General features: G+C 36.1%; 1 protein-coding gene across 3 annotated transcripts in view; it reads left to right on the top strand.

The window, feature by feature from the left end:
* ANAPC10 (anaphase promoting complex subunit 10) overlaps positions 1-20,416 on the top strand; it is a 106,109-nt gene extending 85,693 nt beyond the window's left edge. For 2 of the 3 annotated variants that reach the window (XM_060654064.2, XM_081795571.1), the window contains exons 5-6: positions 13,981-14,049; positions 20,131-20,416. In XM_060654064.2, coding sequence (XP_060510047.1) covers positions 13,981-14,049; positions 20,131-20,361 — 300 coding nt within the window. In that variant the 3' untranslated portion in view covers positions 20,362-20,416. The remainder of the gene's footprint in view (positions 1-13,980; positions 14,050-20,130) is intronic. The other variant, XM_060654065.3, reaches the window with a different exon arrangement.
* The last annotated feature ends 264 nt before the right edge of the window (positions 20,417-20,680 follow it).

Here is a 20,680-nt window from a genome sequence, read left to right as displayed (position 1 = left end):
GCTGCACTATTTTTCTGCTGGACAGTGCTGCTCTCTATTTTCTCTCTTCAGGGAGAGTTCGCTTTTTCCTGGGCTAGAGCAGTAGACTGGGTAGCTTCATTCCTGTCAGTCTCCAAGTTGAGTTGGGGCTGTGTTGTAGTTTTGGTAACGTTCTGTCTACCTCTATTCTTTAATATTCCTACATCACAGCTGTTCAGGGCTTTCTTTGAGGAGCCTGATGTATTCACTGGGTTCCTTCCCCTTGGCACGTTCTAGACTCTAGTACTTGTTTCCTTGGCCCTGAGAGATTACCAGAAACTCTGTTCTGCTCTCAGAGACCACTTGCTTATCCCTTCAGCCTCCCATTTCAGGCAGTTTCACAGTGTGGCAAATATTTTGAGGGGAAAGATGTGTGCTTGAAGCTTTTGAAGTCTCTAATTTTGTCTTTTCTGAAACACTTCTAGTAATAACCCCGCATGTTTCTCTGGCTTCAAGAAGCAACTCTCTGCCTGGGCAAGACCACAATTCTCAGCATCTTGTCTCATCCCAGAATCAATAAATGCCCCACCCCCTGCCCATGATTGAAGTAGGTGAAGACCAGTAACCTCTCTGAGATTCTCTCTTCCCCAACATCCTGGCCCCCTCTAGTTCTTCTTGCTTAGCAGCTCTCTGATAACTCTATAATGATGGTTGTATTTTACCTGCAGTTATTTTCAGCAGGAACATTGGTCTACCACAAACTATTCCATTCTCTTCTGTTTAAAGGAGACACGTTTAAAGTCTAGACCTTTCTTATGTGGCTTTTGTGGTAGAATCTTTCTATCTTGCCTTGCCTTCCTAGGTCCCTTGCTGGTCCCTTCAGAAGTTGTCTCTTACAAAGGAGATAAAAAATTTTAAGTCATTAGCATACGGCCACTTGAGGTATCTGAAGTCATGGGTCTGGACAAGATTATGTAAGACAATTGTGTAAATTAAACTGTGTTGTGAGACTGGTTTTAGGACAGCACTCTGAGGAATACAACACTTAAGGAACAGCCAAGGAGTTTCCAGAAAGACAAAGAAAAGAAGAGAAAGGTAGGAAGAATATCTGAAGAAGGTGAAATCACAGAGGCCATGAGAACATTTCAATTAAGATTTTGCCTCTGGTTATGTAGAAAGGATAAGAAGTTTCAAACTAAAGTGTCCTATGGATTGAGCAATAATGACAGTTCTATTGTTATATTACAACATTCCTATGAGGAAAGCTTAAAAAGTATACAGAAGTAAAATTATCCTCCTTTTATTTTTGATCTACAAAAATAACAATTCCGGGGTGCCTGGGTGGCTCAGTTGGTTAAGCATCCGACTCTTGATTTTGGCTCAGGTCATGATCTCATGATTCATGAGACTGAGCAGCACAGTGCCTGCTTGGCATTCTCTCTCTCCCCCTCTTTCTCTGCCCCTCCTCTCTCTCTCTCTCTCTCTCTCTCTCTCTCTCAAAAATAAACATTTTTTAAAATGACAATTTCACATGATTCAACACTTGGGGAAGTAAACATTTAGCACAGATAAGTAATTTGCCTAAACTCAAGATTAGAAGTGAAATTCAGATCTTGGTCTTATTTTGACATCTGGTCTGATGTTGTTTCCACTATACTATATATGTTTACCTATTCCTATCATTTCCTGATTATTCATTAGCTAAGACTTTTAGCCCTCCTTTACAACTAAAACATAAACTAAAACTAAAGCATAATTTTCGTGTATGTGCATGTATTTATATTTACGAGATTTCTTTTTAAATGATAGTTAAGTCTGGTTAACTTGGCTTTCCAAGTTTTGTTGTTGTCAAAAGTTTTTCCGCAGTTTCTTCTTAACATTTCTTTCCCACTTTAGGTTTTTGATGAAATTATTGTTCTTAATTGACATTAATTTCAAATTTATTCAAAATTGTTTGTGTAGATTAGTAGGACACTCTACTGGTTCTTTTGTTTTTGTTAGACCTCTTTTAAAAAAAAAAAAACTAGGACACTTTAAGACCATTTAAGCTATGTAATTGTAACTTTCTAGGAACAATTTTTGGAATAAATGTTTCTGTATAGAAACTTTTTCTCACTATCCAAAATGAATGTCTTGACCATCTGCGACAAGTTGACTGGTTTTGACCTCAAAGTCACCTTCTTACGTAGTTGCCTTCCTCACTAGGGCAAAAGAGCTTGCTTTCCATACTGAGCTATTTGAGTCGGATTCCCTCTAACTTGTTAAGCTGCTTTTGTGGTATTCTTAACTTTTAGCACATTTGGAACTTCTGAAGTTTCTTTTGGATCATATTAGACTTTTTTTTTTTTTCTCTACAAGTAGGTCATCATTGCTGTCAACTGGTTCTATTCCTTCTTAAGTGAAAGGATAGTTAAAATTCCAGAATCTGTTGCTTTGTGTTGACAGTTCTCATTGAGATTCTATAGAATTTTATCAAGTCACAGCTATGGTTAATGAAGGAGGAAAAGATAGAGTGGAGAGTAGAGGACAATTTTATTGAGACAACTATTAAGTAGTTATTCCTTATTCATTAATTTTTCCAGGGATATGTGATTAGCAACAGCAAAAGACATATAAACAACTTTGTACTTAATATTTTACATGGTTTTTATTGATGAATCACTTCTTTTTTTTTTTTTTAATGTAAGTTTTGTTTATGGTGGAGTTAATCAGTGTATCCTTGGAGGGGTACACCTGCTCTTAAATCATAGCCAGAGTAGAGGTAACGACTAAGAGGCTGGTGTAGGAAGCAGAATCCCAGAGCCAGGCTGAAAGATAATTTCATAGAGAAACTCTAATGGATTCTATTTACCTATAGTTTTTACCATTGTAGTCTTTGCAGCACAGCAGCTGATATTAAAGAAGGAATATTAAGGAAATGTGGTAGCTCCTATTCAGAAGTGACTTAATAGGCTTTGGTCTGGCAGTGGTGCTGATGTTGTGGTCCATTACATTGCTTCTCCTGCCACTAGGTGGAATACCTACTATGTAGGTTGCCTCTAAAACACATATTTTATAAGAAGCTGATTAAATTGGACAAACAAGATTATGGTCAAATAACGAAATATTGAAGAAATGTTTATTCCAAATTAACACTGGGAATTGTCACAGTTTGTTATATCTTTTTGGGTTAGTTACAAATATTTGTAAAACCCTCGACCTTTTTAAACATGGAATTTTCACTAGTCTCATATACACTTTTCAGTATTCATTATTCATCTGATGCCCTTATGTATTACTTTTCTACTTCTGTGTAACATATTACCACAAATGTAGTGGTTTAAAACAACACATGTTTATTATCTCACAGTTTCTGTGAGTCAAGAGTCTTAGCTGCATCCTCCGCCCAGGATCTTAGAAGGCTGCAGTCAAGATGTTCCAGATGTGGTCTCATCACGGGCTTGTCTTGGAAAGCATCTAAGTAAAGTTCACTCAGGTAGATGTGTTTTTAAGCACATAATTTCAAGTATTTTATTTAGCTTAACATTAATAAAGCTTGACTTTATTCATCTTTAAATTTATGTATCTTTACCAAGTTACCACTCATTTTCTCTGTAATATATTAACATTCTCTTAGTATCTTTATAAACCATGTTCCATATTTTGTGTACAAAACTATTTTTAAACTACAATACTATTATAAAGCTTTAAAATTAACCTTAAAACTTTAAATACAAATAGATCTTGTGGTTGGGATCATTAAGTAAAGTCATTAGATAAAATCCAAAATACAATAATAAACTGTATGAAAGAACTCTTCTGAGAGGGTCCCTGGTGACTTTGACCAGATTGGTCAAAGATTGGTTTCAGTGGAACCACTGAAATGATTCCAATGATTCCAGTCATTCAGATTGGAATGCGATAAAGATAACTAGCAGGTAAAACAAAAACAAAAACAGAACTTTAAAGGAATTTTGCAGTAAAAGGGAATTAGGGCAGCAAGTGGAGGAAGATAGGATTAAGAAAGGTCTGTTTTATTTTTAATTTTTAAAATGACAAATACTGTGGCATATTCGAATGCTGGTGACAGTGATCCAGTAGAGAAGAGAAAATGATTTGGAGAGACAATGTTTATGATGGGAGCAGAGTCTTTGGTTGGAAAAGAAGAAATGGGATCTGAGACAGACAGAAGAACCAGCCTCAGAAAAGTTTTTTTTTACTGTATAACAGCTGATGGGAAGAAAGGTTTTTGTTTTCTTTTCTGATTGCCTCTGTCTTCTTAGTGAAATAAGATAATAGCTCAGAGAGAGATTAGAGTAGGTGTTAGGATTTGAGGAGAAGCCTAGAAACAGCTATCCCAGAGACAGTGAAAGCAAATTTTCTAAAAGGATATAGTAGGAATTATGCATGGTGCTAAATATACACTTGAATATATACTTGTCATCTTGAATTTAAAGTGAGAACTGGGGCACCTGGGTGGCTCAAGCCCCACAGTGGGAACTGTGCTGACAGCTCAGAGCCTGGAGCCTGCTTCAGATTCTGTGCTCCCTCACTCTCTGCCCCTCCCCCACTTGCCCTCTGTCTCTCAAAAATAAACAAATATTAATAAATTAAAAATAAAGTGAGAACCAGTTAGCATTGTTTGTTTGTTTTTCTTCAAATTGGCATAGAATAAGCAGAGAGTTGGGTTTAACCAGGATTGTTATTTTCCTTAAAAAAAAAAAGAAACAATGAGAGAGGGGCATTGAATCTTAAGTGTGTAAAGAGATTGATTATTATAATGAACTATGGGATGTCATTGAGATAAAGTAGGAACTAAGATTGAATGATTAGTGAGTAGTAAAACAATAGATAGCATCAATTGTCTACCTCTTTCACTAGGGTTAATACTATTGCCATGGGGTCATTAGAGAAAGCCAGTATCTTAGGAGCCTGTAGAGATGGGGATATTTTAAGTCAACATTCAGCTATATTGCAGCTACCACTCATGATCAAGTACAGAATATGACTGTGGGAGGCACAACTAAGGTAGATATCAAAATTATTGCAAGTGAACAAATTCAGGAAAGAAGAATCCAAATTGTTAAATGGATTGTCTCTATGGATGTTGAAATCAGCAAGAAGGATGAGTCTATTCGTGGAGGAAAAGAGTACTGTCAATGAGATATTAAGATCAGGTGTTGAAACTTTCAGAAATTTTTCCTCCTACCATCAAATGAAAAATAGCTTTTAAAATAAGATAAATACATGTTTATTGAGAAAAACATGCATAATACATAAAGTTAGAATAAAATGAAAATGATCCATATTCTCACCATTACAGATATTGTCTATATTTTGGTGAATATCCTTAGACTTTTCTCTATCCCTACAAAAATAATCTTTAAAAAAATATATATATATAAGAATGCAACCGATTTTTGTGCATTGATTTTATATCCTGCAACTTTGCTGAACTCATGAATCAGTTCTAGCAGTTTTTTGGTGGAATCTTTTGGGGTTTCCACATAGATTGTCATGTCATCTGTGAAGAGTAGAAGTTTGACCTCCTGGCCAATTTGGATGCCTTTTCTTTGTGTTGTCTGGTTGCAGAGGCTAAGACTTCCAATACTGTGTTGAATAACAGTGGCAAGAGTGGACATCCCTGTTTTGTTCCTGACCTTAGGGGGAAAGCTCTCATTTTTTCCCCAGTGAGGATGATATTAGTGTTGGGGTGCTCATATATGGCTTTTATGATCTCGAGGTATGATCCTTCTATCCCTACTTTCTTGAGGGTTTTTATCAAGAAAGGTTGCTATATTTTGTCAAATGCTTTCTCTGCATCTGTTGAGTGGATCATATGGTTCTTGTCCTTTTTTTTTTTCTTTTTTTAACTTCATTTTTTATTCTTTAAAATTTACATCCAAATTAGCATGTAGTGAAGCAATGATTTCAGGAGTAGATTCCTTAATGCCCCTTACCCATTTAACCCATTCCCCCTCCCACAACCCCTCCAGCAACCCTCAGTTTGTTCTCCATATTTATGAGGCTCTTCTGTTTTGTCCCCCTCCCTGTTTTTATATTCTTTTTGTTTCCCTTCCCTTATGTTCATCTGTTTTGTCTCTTAAAGTCCTCATATGAGTGAAGTCATATGATATTTGTCTTCTCTGACTGACTAATTTCACTTAGCATAATACCCTCCAGTTCCATCCACTAGGTGCAAATGGCAAGATTTCATTCTTTTTTATTGCTGAGTAATACTCCATCGTGTATGTGTATATATATATATATATATATATATATATATATGTATATACATATATATACATACACATATATACGTATATATACATACATATATATACATACACATATATACGTATATATACATATATATATATACACACCCACCTTCTTTATCCATTCATCCATTGATGGACATTTGGGCTCTTTCCATGCTTTGGCTATTGTAGCCTTGATTTCTCTTTCTGTTGCTTCATTGTTGGTGTATAGGAATGCAGCCGATTTCTGTGCATTGATTTTATATCCTGCAACTTTGCTGAACTCATGAATCAGTTCTAGCAGTTTTTGGTGGAATCTTTTGGGGTTTCCATATACAGTATCATTTCATCTGCAAAGAGTGAAAGTTTGACCTCCTCCTGGCCTTTTATTTCTTTGTGTTGTCTGGTTGCAGAGGCTAAGACTTCCAATACTATGTTGAATAACAGTGGCGAGAGTAGACATCCCTGTCTTGTTCCTGACCTTAGGGGGAAAGCTCTCAGTTTTTGCCCATTAAGGATAATATTAGCGTTGGGTCATTCATCTATGGCTTTTATGATCTCAAGGTATAATCCTTCTATCCCTACTTTCTTGAGGGTTTTTATCAAGAAAGGTTGCTGTATTTTGTCAAATACTTTCTCTGCATCTATTGAGAGGACCATATGGTTCTTGTCCTTTCTTTTATTGATGTGATGAATCACGTTAATTGTTTTGTGGATATTGAACCAGCCCTGCATCCCAGGTATAAATCCTACTTGGTCTTGGTGAATAATTTTTTTTAATGTATAGTTGGATCCGGTTGGCTAATATCTTGTTGAGGATTTTTGCATCCATGTTCATCAGGGAAATTGGTCTATAGTTCTCCTTTTTAGTGGGGTCTCTGTCTGGTTTTGGAATCATGGTAATGCTGGCTTCATAGAAACAGTTTGGAAGTTTTCCTTCCGTTTATATTTTTTGGAACTGCTTTTAAGAGAATAGGTGTTAACTCTTCCTTAAATGTTTGGTAGAATTCCCCTGCAAAGCCATCTGGCCCCGGACTCTTGTTTTTGTGGGAGATTTTTGATTACTAATTTGATTTCCTTACTGGTTACTGATCTGTTCAAATTTTCTATTTCTTCCTGTTTCAGTTTTGGTAGTGTATATGTTTCTAGGAATTTGTCCATTTCTTCCAGATTGCCCATTTTATTGGCATATAATTGCTCATAATAGTTTCTCTTATTATTGTTTTTATTTCTGTTGTGTTGGTTGTGATCTCTCCTCTTTCATTCTTGATTTTACTTATTTGGGTCCTTTCCTTTTTCTTCTTGATCAAACTGGCTAGTGGTTTATCAATTTTGGTTAATTCTTCCAAAGAACCACCTTCTGGTTTCATTGATCTGTTCTACTGTTTTTTTTGGTTTCGATAGCATTAGTTTCTGCTCTAATCTTTATTATTTCCTGTCTTCTGCTGGTTTTGGGTTTTGTTTGCTGTTCTTTTTCCAGCTCCTTAAGGTGTAAGGTTAGGTTTTATATCTGAGGTCTTTCTTCCTTCTTTAGGAAGGCCTGGATTGCTATATACTCTTATGTGTATATGCTATATACTCTTATGACCACCTTTGCTGCGTCCCAGAGGTTTTGGGTTATGGTGCTATCATTTTCATTGACTTCCATCTACTTTTTTATTTCATCTTTAACTGCTTGGTTAGCGCATTCATTCCTTAGTAGGATGTTCGTCAGTCTCCAAGTATTTGTTACCTTTCCAAATTTTTTCTTGTGGTTGATTTCAAGTTTCATAGCATTGTGGTCTGAAAATATGCACGGTATGATCTCGATCTTTTTGTACTTACGTAGGGTTGATTTGTGTCCCAGTATATGGTCTATTCTGGAGAACGTTCCATGTGCACTGGAGAAGAATGTATATTCTGCTGCTTTTGGATGAAATGTTCTGAATATATCTGTTAAGTCCATCTGGTCCAATGTGTCATTCAAAGCCATTGTTTCCTTGTTGAGTTTTTGATTAGATAATCTGTCCATTGCTGTGAGTGGGGTGTTGTCTCCTACTATTATGGTATTACTGTCGATGAGTTTCTTTATGTTTGTGATTAATTGATTTATATATTTGGGTGCTCTCACATTTGACGCATAAATGTTTACAATTGTTAGTCTTCTTGGTCTATAGACCCCTTGATTATGATATAATGTCCTTCTGCATCTCTTAATACAGTCTTTATTTTAAAGTCTAGATTGTCTGATGTAAGTATGGCTACTCCGGCTTTCTTTTGTTGACCATTAACATGATAGATGGTTCTCCATCCCCTTATTTTCAATCTGTAGGTGTCTTTAGGTCTAAAATGGGTCTCTTGTAAACAACCTATAGATGGATCTTGTTTTCTTATCCATTCTGTTACCCTATGTCTTTTGATTGGAGCATTGAGTCCATTGACGTTTAGTGTGAGTACTGAAAGATATGAATTTATTGCCATTATGATGCTTGTAGAGTTGGAGTTTCTTGTGGTGTTCCCTGGTCCTTTCTAATCTTTTGTTGCTTTTGGTGTGTGTGTGTGTATATATATAATTTTTTTTTCCATCTTTTCTTCCCTCAGAGAGTCTCCCTTAAAATTTCTTGCAGGGCTGGTTTAGTGGTCACAAACTCCTTTAATTTTTGTTTGTCTGGGAAACTTTTTATCTCTCCTTCTAATTTGAATTACAGCCTTGCTGGATAAAGAATTCTTAGCTGCATATTTTTCTGATTCAGCACATTGAATATATCCTGCCACTCCTTTCTGGCCTGCCAAGTTTCTGTGGATAGGTCTGCTGCAAACCTGATCTGTCTTCCCTTGTAGGTTAGGGACTTTTTTTTTCCCTTGCTGCTTTCATGATTGTTTTCTTCCCTGAGTATTTTGTGAATTTGACTATGATATGCCTTGTTTTTGGTTGGTTTTTGTTGAATCTAATGGGAGTCCTCTGTGCTTCCTGGATTTTGATGTCTGTGTCTTTCCCCAGGTTAGGAAACTTTTCTGCTCTGATTTGCTCACATAACCCTTCTACCCCTATTTCTCTCTTTTCCTCCTCTGGAACCCCGTATGATTCTGAAGTTGTTCCTTTTTAATGAGTCGCTGATTTCTCTAATTCTTAAATCGTGCTCTTTTGCCTTAATCTCCCTCTTTTTTTCTGCTTCGTTATTCTCTATAAGTTAGTCCTCTATATCGCTGATTCTCTGTTCTACCTCGTCCATCCTTGCCGCCACTGCATCCATCCGTGATTGCAGCTCAGTTATAGCATTTTTAATTTCTGGCTATTTTTTACTTCTTTTATCTCTGCAGAAAGGGATTCTAATCTATTTTCGACTCCAGCTAGTATTCTTATTATCATGATTCTAAATTCTTGTTCAGACATCTTGCTTGTATCTGTGTTGATTACGTCCCTGACTGTTGTTTGTTCCTCCTGTCTCTTTTGAGGTGAATTCCTTCATTTTGTCATTTTGAAGGGAGAAAATGAATTAATGAGGTAGAAAAATTGAAATTAAAAAAATTAAAATTAAAAAAATATTAAGATTAAAACTTACACACACAAACAAATTGAATAGATGATGCTAGATCCTAGGTGTGTTTTGGTTGGGTGTTGAAAGTGGTTTGACAGATTAGAGAAATGAAAAAAAAAAAAAAGGAAATCATTTGAGAATTTCAAAAAATGAATACACTAAAGTAGACTAAAATGAGATGATGTGGGTAAAATAGAATTGGATAAAATATACACAAAAGTAGAGAATATAGTAGAAAAAAATTAAAGAAAAATATTTTTAAAAAAATTAAAAAGAAATATGAATTTTTTCATTTTCTGTATTTAAGAAAAAAGTAAAGAAACAAAAAAGAGAAAACAGATAAAAAAAGAAAACAAATCGTTTGAAAATTTGAAAAAATGAATACACTGTAGTAGACTGAAATAAAATGATGGGAGTAAGATAGAATTTGAAAAAATTTACATGAAAGCAAAAATATACTAATAAAAATTAAATAAAAATATTTTTAAGAGAAATTGAAAGTAAAAATGAAGTTTTTCTCTTTCTACATTCAAGAAAAAGAGAAAAAAGAAAAAAAAAAGGAAATTGAAAATTTGAAAAGGTGAGTACACTGAAGTAGACTAAAATAAAATGATGGAAGTAAAGTAGAATTTGAAAAAATTTACACAAAAGTAAAAAATATAAAATAAAAATTAAAGACCTATTTTTAATAAAAATTGAAAATAAAATGAGTTTTTTCTCTTTCTGTATTGAAGAAAAAGAATTGTAAAACAGAAAAAGGAAAAAGAGAAAAAAAAAAGAATTGAATACATGAACCTGCTAACAGATTGAAGTAGGACTGAAATTGCTTCGTTTTCCCCTAGAGGTCAGTCCATGTACCTCTTTATAGTCCATAAATTAAGCCAGTGGTGAGGTTTGTGTCCTTGAAGAGAGAAGTTGGCCCAGTTGGGCGGGGCTCAATGTAACAACTCCACTCTCCACTAGATGGCGCTGCCAGCTTACTGGTGTAGATTGTTGCAGTGCTTGTAGGTGCATGTGCACATGTGCGGGAGTGGTGAAAATGTCGCTACCCAGCTACCCAGTCTGTTCTCCCAGATCAGCAGTTGCACACAGGTCCTCCTGAAGGTCCTCTTCAGCTCTCATCCACTCCCTGCTTTTCCACTCTCAGTGACCAGGCCCCAGGCAGTACCTCTCTCCCAAGTTTTGTCTCAGATGCGGCTGTTTCCCTGGCCCCTTACTCCAAAAGACTGCGGCTTTGACCCTTTCCGCCCCTCTGTGGGAGGGTCTTGCTGAGCAATGGCTGAATGAGCAATGGCCTAATGTCATCAGCACCCTGGAACGTCCACTGGACCCTGCTGTTGCCGGTGCCCCGAGACTGCGGCCGGGTGCCAGCCTGCCCCCAAAAAAAGGTTGCGAGACAGCGTAGCATCAGCGTTTCAGGGATTATGGAAAATCGCAACACACATCTGGCAACAGGCTTCACCCTCAACGGCCTTGCCCCAGCACCAGCGAATGTGGCTGCCATCAGGTGTCTGCTAGGACCAGGTGGCTTTAACAGTCTCTACCAAATGTCCTTCCAGCAGTGGAACCACTTTTCTCTGTGTGGCCCGAGAACCTCCTGAACCCCACTCTGCTCCTGGGGATTTGCCCTTCCCACCAGAGCATCGCCAGGTATCGAGCTGCGTAGTTGCAAACTTTGCGCTCCCCTTGTTTACAGTCTCAATGGAATTTAAACCCTCTCCTTTCTCCTTTCACCCTTTTTAGTTTAGTCCCTGTGGCTGTTTCCAATTTTCCACTTTCTCTCCAGCTACTTTTGGGGAGGGGTGCTTTTCCCATATGCTCCCCCCTCCCCAGTCTCCATCCTCTCCTCGTCTGCAAAAGGGGTTCCTTACCTTTCACAGCTTCTTGCTCCCCAAGTTCAGCTCTTTGTGTCGTGTACCTGCTGAATTCTGTGGTTCAGGTTGTGCAGATTGTTGTGTTAATCTTCCGATCAGTTTTCTAGGTGTGTAGGATGGTTGGTCTGGCTGTATTTCATGGGCGCAGGACACACAAAAAGCTTCCATGCTGTTCCGCCATCTTGGCTCCTCCCTTGTCCTTTCTTTTATTGATGTGATGAAACACATTTATTGTTTTGCAGATATTGAACCAGCCCTGCATCCCAGGTATAAATCCTACTTTGTCGTGGTGAATAATTTTTTTAATATATTGTTGGATCCGGTTGGCTAATATCTTGTTGAGGATTTTTGCATCCATGTTCATCAGGGAAATTGGTCTATAGTTCTCCTTTTTAGTGGGGTCTCTGTCTGGTTTTGGAATCATGGTAATGCTGGCTTCATAGAAACAGTTTGGAAGTTTTCCTTCCATTTATATTTTTTGGAACTGCTTTTAAGAGAATAGGTGTTAACTCTTCCTTAAATGTTTGGTAGAATTCCCCTGCAAAGCCATCTGGCCCCGGACTCTTGTTTTTGTGGGAGATTTTTGATTACTAATTTGATTTCCTTACTGGTTATTGGTCTGTTCAAATTTTCTATTCTTTCTGTTTCAGTTTTGGTAGTGTATATGTTTCTAGGAATTTGTCCATTTCTTCCAGATTGCCCATTTTATTGGCATATAATTGCTCATAATAGTCTCTTATTATTGTTTTTATTTCTGTTGTGTTGGTTGTGATCTCTCCTCTTTCATTCTTGATTTTATACACCAATGAAGCAACAGAAAGAAAAATCAAGGAATTTATCCCATTTACAATTACACCAAAACCCATAAAATACCTAGGAATAAATCTAACCAAAGAGGTGAAAAATCTATACACTGAGAACTATAGAAAGCTTATGAAAGAAATTGAAGAAGACACCAAAAAATGGAAAAAGATTCCATGCTCCTGGTTAGGAAGAACAAATATTGTTAAAATGTCAATAATACTCAAAGCAATCTACATATTCGATGCAACCTCTATCAAAATAACACCAGCATTCTTCACAGAGCTAGAACAAATAATCCTAAAATTTGTATGGAACCAGAAAAGACCCTGAATAGCCAAAGCAATCTTGAAAAAGAAAACCAAAGCAGGAGGCATCACAATCCCGGACTTCAACTTTATTACAAAGCTGTAATCATCAAGACAGTATGGTACTGGCACAAGAACAGACACTCAGATCAATGGAATAGAATAGAGAACCCGAAATGGACCACAAACATATAGCCAACTAATCTTTGACAAAGCAGGACAGAATATCCAATAGAATAAAGACCGTCTCTTCAGCAAGTGGTGCTGGGAAAACTGGACAGTGACATGCAGAAAAATGAGCCAGGACCACTTTCTTACACTATACACAAAAATATACTCAACATGGATGAAAGACCTCCATGTAAGACAGGAAGCCATCAAAATCCTTGAGGAGAAAGCAGGCAAAAACCTCTTTGATCTTGGCCGCAGCAACTTCTTACTCAACATGTCTCCGGAGGCAAGTGAAACAAAAGCAAAAATGAACTACTGGGACCTCATCAAAATAAAAAGCTTCTGCACAACGAAGGAAACCATCAGCAAAACTAAAAGGCAACTGACAAAATGGGAGAATATTTGCAAACGATATATCAGATAAAGGGTTAGTATCCAAAATCTATAAAGAACTTACCAAACTCAACACCCAAAAAACAAATAATCCAGTGAAGAAATGGGCAAAAGACATGAATAGACACTTCTCCAAAGAAGACATCCAGATGGCCAACTGACACATGAAAAAATGCTCAACATCACTCATTATCAGGGAAATATGACTTCACTCATGAGGACTTGAAGACACAGAACAGATGAACATAAGGAAAGGGAAGCAAAAATAATATAAAAACAGGGAGGGGGACAAAACATAAGAGACTCTTAAATCTGGAGCACAAACTGAGGGTTGCTGGAGGGGTTGTGGGATGGGGGATTGGGTAAGTGGGTAGGGGGCATTAGGGAAGCTACTCCTGAAATTATTGTTGCACTAATTGCTAATTTGGATGTAAATTAAAAAAATAAAATAAAATAAATATGTATATATGTATGTATATATATGTGTATATATAATCATATAATCCATTGTTTAGTATTTTGCTTTTTAAAATTAACCAGAGATGGCTTCAAATTACTGCGAATATGTAAAGAGATACATCATTTTTACTTGCTATAGGATATTCCAGGATATGGATGGACCATTATTTATTTAACCACTCTGTGCTTTCCTATTGCTGTGTAACAAATTACCCAAAACAAGAGTAATCATTTATTATCTCTCATGATTTCTGTTCAGGAGTTTGGAAAAAGCTTGGTTGGCCATTTCTGTCTTGGAGTCTCTCATGCAGTTACAGTCCTATGTCAGGTAGGCTGACTGAGCCTGGAGAATCCACTTCTAAGGTGTTTCACTCATGGCCAGCAGGGTGGTGCTAACTGGTGGCTGGGGGCCTAGGTTTCTCTCCACATGGACCTCTTTGTGGGGTTCTTGAGTGTCGTCATGTCATGGTAGGTGATTTCTCCCAGAAGGAGTGATACAGAAGATCCAGGAAGAAGCTACAATGCCTTTTATGATTTATCTGCAAAGTCACACATTGTCACTTGTAACATACTCTGTTGGTTACACAAAACCAACCCTAAGCCATTGTAGGAGGAGGTTACTTAAGAGTGTCTTCAGGGTCTTCTTGGGGGCTGGATACCACCGCCACTCTTCTATTGGTAGTCATTTAACTTATTTTCAGTTATGAATATTATTATATATATGTATAATCCTTGTGCCCTTTTCTTTAGTATTTCTCTATAGTTCAGAAGTGAAGTTGTTTTGTTAAAGAATAGTTACATTTAAAATTTTGATAGGTATTGCCACATTACTCTTCAGAAAGGTTATACCTATATAATTTCCATATCAGTCCATGAGAGTACATTTCCCTTATTCTCATCAATAATTCGTGTTCTTAATTATTTTAATCTCTGCCAATGTGATAGATGCTTTATATATATGCATATACATATATGTGTATTTATATATATATACATATATATGTTTTATATGTATATATGCACATATATGTATTTATATGTATATATACATATATATATATATTTATTAGTGAGATTGAACAATTTCCTGTGTTTGTTGGCCCATTGCATTTGTGTGTGTGTGTGTGTGTGTGTGTGTGTGTGTGTGTGTGTTTAGTCTGTACAGGTGTATGTCCATTTTTTAAATTTGTGTTGGTTTTTTTCCTTAAGATTACTTTTTTTAAAAATATTTATTTTTGAGCAAGAGAGAGAGATTGCGAGCAGGGGAGGGGAATGGAGAGGGAGACAGAATTCCAAGCAGGCTCTGCTCTGTCAGCACAGAGCCCAACACGGGGCTCGATCCCACAAACTGTGAGACCATGGCCTGAGCTGAAATCAAGAGTCAGACGCTTATCTGACTGAGCCACCCAGGCACCCCAGAAATTCTATTTTTAATTCTATTATTGTTACCTTTTATAATTCCCTTTAGGTCATATGTGTATATGTTTATTTACGTGTAGGATGTAAAGGAAATTGCATTATGATAAGGAGATTAGTGGCGAATTTTCTCCTGCCATATTTCATTTCATTTAATTCATGTCTTATTTATATAATATAGGATTTCAGATAAAAAAATTACTACCAGATTATTATCTTTACATTATGTAAAACACATTATGTATTTAAAAGCACAATTTTTGGAATCACACTGCCTGTTTCATTCACCGCTTTGCCACTTACCAGCTGTGTGACCTCATCAAAACTAGTTAACACTTTCTGTGACTCAGTTGTTTTATTTGTGAAATCAGAATAATAATAATATCTGCCACATTGCTAGCATTAAATAAATTAATATACTTAATGTACTTAGGGTATTACCTGGCACATAATATGTGCTAGGTAAGAAGTTGCTGCTGTTATTATCATGAGCATTCTTTTTGAGGAATTATTATTGACATTTACGTTTTATTTTATGAGCATTTGATTTATTCTTTTTGACTTTTTTTGTCTGTTTCTTCCTCACTACTAGCATTTTTATTATGACTTCTTGAAGTCTTATGTTTAAATCCTATCTCTTTGTATTTCTCTGAGTAGTTTTTTTTCAGGTGTGATCTGTCTTATTTGCCACTGTTTTGTTTTGTTTTTTCAGTCCCTAGAACATTGCTTGCCATGTAATATTTGCTCAGTAACATTCGATGAGCGTGGAGCCCTGGCATATCTGTTAAGCTCTGGTGAGAGGGTGCACTAGAGGGAGACTGCATGGCAGGAAGAGGAAAAAGAGACTTGCTCCCTTTTGTGTCCTGTTTGTTTTCCATCATCCTAGTAGTGTTTCTTCACAGCAGCATTTCCTCCCCATAGCTATACCTGATTCCAGTTTGCAGTTTTTCTGACACTCACAGCACCAGCCCAATGAACCCCATGTCAGAAATGTCAGCACCACAAGGCAGTCAGCTCCCACTCCTCAAGAGTTCCCTACGCCAGCCCCATAGGGCTCTTCCTCCAGGGGCACAAACACCAGCCAAACAGCTCCCTCCTCAGGGATCTGAGTTTCAAATCCACAGGACTCCTTTTCTGAACTTCCCCATTTTGATAATCTCAGTCTCTTTTCTTTTCTTCCCCCAACCTTAGAATTTAACTTCTTGTACTTGTTCCCTCCATGATACCTTCGTTCTCTTGGCCTCTTCACTTCTCTAGTTAACAACTTGATTCCTACTTACTGAATTCTCTCTTAAAATAACTTGTATGCCCCCTGACTCCAGGCTGAATCAGGGGGCATACAAGTTATTTTCTATTTTATGAAGTTATATTACCTTTCTGAGGGTAAATTCCATCAGTAACTACTCCCTATGTCAGGGGTCAGCAAACTGTAATCCAGGGCCAACTCTGGCCAGTGGCTTGTTTTTGTAAATAAAGTTCTGTTGGAACATAGGCACACTCATTCACTTTCATAATACCTGTAACTGTTTTCACTCTGCAAAGATAGACTGACCAGTCATGATATGGCCACACTTAAAATGTTTACTTTTGGGTCCTTTACAGAAAAAATTTGCCAGCCCCTACCCTACATGTACAGCTAATGGTATTTTTGGTGTGTAATAGGCCAATAAAAAAATGTTAAGTGAGTGAATATATAGAGAAAAGAGCCAAAAAGGGAGATGGTAGGAAGAAAGAACAAGGAGAAATATAGAAAAAATTTGTATAGTAATGGTGATGAAATTTTCATTTATTGAGGTAAACCAGAAATGGAGAAAAAAGAAAGCTAAATTGGCAAAATTTTACCTTTCATTGATTTTCTGATTAAAATATAAAAATATTATAATTTTTGCTTAAAGTATATTCATCTTTTAACCAAACATTTATAAAAACATAAGAATTATATATACTGTATATTGTTACGGGTTTTTAAAAAGTTTTTATTTAAATGCCAATTAGTTAATGTACTTGAGTTTTTTGAATCTATGAAGTAATCTAAGGTATGACAATATCAGAATAAGAACTTTCTAGAGATGACTCTGAGAATTCTAAACTGCCCACAGTAGAGCTGCAGTAGACACATGAATTGAAATTTATGACTTCTGGGCAATATAGTTGATTATGAAACCATTTGAAAGATGTTAACATCTGTATGTACTTTGTAATGTAGTTTTAGTAATAGATATCAGTAAGCCTTATGATATGTTCTGAAGCAATGTTAATAGTATTTATTGAATAATTTATTACATTTATAATGCTGTGCATATCATGCCAAAAAGCATTTATGCTATAAAATCTTAATATAACTTTCAGCACACCGAAGCATTTAAGATATGCTAAGAAAATAACACTGAGTCTATCAGAAATAATGGTTAAATTTGTCAAAAACATTCTTATTAGTAAGGAGTTGAATTTAGAATCTTAGTTTTACATTTTGTGCATTGTTGAGGTTCATTATAGTACATTTACCTTGAGAATGGATTCTTCCTACCAGATATGCTTTCTCCCTTCTCTGTACTCCCACAAATATCTGTTATAATAGTTTCCTTTACCTACTATAACAAATCATCACACATGTAGTAGTTTAAAGCAACACAAATTAGTTATTTTACAGTTCTAGAGGACGTAAGTCCAAAATGGGTCTTACAGATTAAAATCAGGGTGTCAGCAAGAGGCCTACTTTCCTAGGGATTTCTAGGGAGAACCATTCCTTGCCTTTTCCAGCTTCTAGAGGCTACCTAACTTTCCTTGGCTTATGGTCCCATCACTCTAACCTTTGCTTCTACCATCACTTCTCCTTCTCTGGGTGTACTGTCTTCCTCTTACAAGGAATCTTGTGATTACATTAGGCCCACCCAGGAAATACAGGATAATTTTGTCATCTCAGAATCTTTAACTTCATCACATCTACAAAGCCCTGTTTTCCATGTAAGTTAAAATAACCCCAGGTTTTGAAGAAGGACATGGATATCTTTGGGAGCCCATTGTTCTGCCTCCATATCTTTCTTCTTTTATTTAGAATTATTAAATGTCAGACCTGGAAGGGACACTGGATGATAAGTTGTCCAATCCTTTTATTTTATACTTGAAGAAACTGGGGCACCTGGGTGACTCAGTCAGTTGAGCGTCTAGCTTTGGGTCAGGTCATAATCTCGCATTTGTGGGTTTGAGCCCTGTGTCAGGCTCTGTGCTAACAGCGTGGAGCCTGGAGCCTGCTTCAAAAATAAATAAACATTAAAAATATATATACTTGAAGAAACTGATTGAAGTCAGAGAGGTTGTTTGTCTGCCTCAGAGCTTTTTTTTTTTTTTTTATTTTTTTTTATTTTTTTGAGAGAGGGAGAGACAGAGCACAAGCAGGGGAGAAGGGCAGGGAGAGAGAGAGAAACAGAGAGAGAGAGAGAGAGAGAGAGGGAATCCCAAGCAGGCTCCACACTGAGCAGGGAGCCCGACATGGAGCTCAGTCCTATGACCTTGAGATCATTATCTGAGCTGAACTCAAGAATTGGACATTCAGCCAATTTAGCCACCCAGGCGCCTCTGGCTCTGAGCTTTTTTTTAAGGTTAGGAACAAGGCCTTATTCATGTTATACTTTACTTAGAAAAATACCTTGAACATTTTAACTACTCAGTAACTATTTTGTTACCTGAATGAATAAAAGGTTAGTGATGGAAATCAGATATATCTGGTCTCTGATTCTTTCATTTTAAGTTAGTGCTAATGGAAGTTTATAAAAAACAAAACAAAACACTGACTGCAAATACCACAAGGAGTAGAGATTTATTCATTCTTATGTTCTATGGTTAAAAAGAGGAAATTATTCAGTCTTAAAAATAGCTACTTTTTAAAGATTCCTGTTCTCTTTCTCTTGTCCCATCTTTACTTTTTTCTACCCACCCTTCTCCTCCATAAAAAAAAAAAAAAAAAATGAATGAAAGAAGGAAGGAGGGAAAGAGGGAAGGAAGGAAAGGGCTGGAGGGAGGAAGGGAGAGGAAGAAGAGAAAAATGAGAACGAATGAAAGAAAGAAGGGAAGAAGGGAAAAAGGGAAGGAAAGAAGATACAGTGGTGTGTTTACTTAATTGTTTTGCTAGAGTCACTCATGGAATCCACATTTAGATTCTCTGACACCTCTATTTGGCTGCGTTGATAAGATAAGCCTGTATTCTCTGTGATATATATAGTTTATATGTGTTCAATAATTAAAATAATTTAGAAATCAGTATTTATGTTTTAAAAACTATTTCATAACTTTAGCAAAAATTTTAGAAATTTAGGTTTATCTTTTGACTTAGGATTTTCTTTCCCTTGTTAAGGAAGGATAGTTTGGACTCTTGATTAAAATAAAATTAAGAATTAAAAACAAACTTGCCTGGCATTTCTTATTAAGAATTAAAAATTTTTATCTAGCATTTTATATTAAAAATCTAGATTTTAGGTTTAGAATATCATCCAGGCTACATAAATCACTTACTATTTTTCAAGGAAAAAAGCTTTGTCTGATGGCTTTTTAAGGATTGATTTTCTTTTGTTATTCTTGTAATTTATGTAGAATCTGAATGTGTTTGTGTATATTAGGTATGGTCCTTGAAACAAAATATACTTGAAGCATAATGTTAGATTCTTTTCCCACTTATATCAACATGGTCTTCCATTGGCTGTATATGTTTATACATGTCTAATTCTAAACTTGTGTGTTATACAGATTTCTATAAACCCTAAGACTGCATATGTCTGTTTTTATTTTGTCTACTAAGATGGTACATGTAGAGTGCTTATTAGCAAGTGTAAAAATGGACTATGGTGTAAAAGTGCCAAATAACTAGTAATGGTTGTTATCATACTGTCATTCTCTCAGTGAGCAAAATGTTAATTATAAGTCAACTTTAGAATGTGTTCATTGTAATAAATTATGTTCATCGGGTGAAAACATAATCCCACTTTTGTTTTCTTGGCAGCAACTTGAATTGGTGGAACCAAGTGGCTGGATTCACGTTCCCTTAACTGATAATCATAAGAAGCCCACTCGCACATTCATGATACAGATTGCTGTTCTAGCCAATCACCAAAATGGAAGAGACACCCACATGAGACAAATTAAAATATACACACCAGTGGAAGAGAGCTCCATTGGCAAATTTCCTAGATGTACAACTATTGATTTCATGATGTATCGTTCAATAAGGTGACCTTAACACAGAACAAAAGTCATTAAACGTACCTTTGTTTTATCTTGTCAGTAAATATTATATCTGGAATCTTTATTGAAAAAACATCAGTTATTTTGCAATTTTGTATGCATTGGAGAGTATTTTATTGTAACTTTAACAAATAAATTTTGGGTCATACTATTTTTATTTTCTTTAACATATAATAAAGCTCACATATTTTACATTATTAAAAAAGTATTTGAAGCCCCTCATTAAATTTTTCATTATATCAAAAGAAAAACAATTGAACTGAGTATTTTAAGAGATACACCATTTTTAATAACCAAGTTATTATTTC

The sequence above is a fragment of the Panthera onca genome, chromosome B1, assembly GCF_046562875.1.
Source record: "Panthera onca isolate mPanOnc1 chromosome B1, mPanOnc1 haplotype 2, whole genome shotgun sequence".
NCBI classification, from domain to species: domain Eukaryota; kingdom Metazoa; phylum Chordata; class Mammalia; order Carnivora; family Felidae; genus Panthera; species Panthera onca.
Note: the sequence above shows the minus strand (reverse complement) of the source record. Positions and strands in the feature narration are given on the sequence as shown.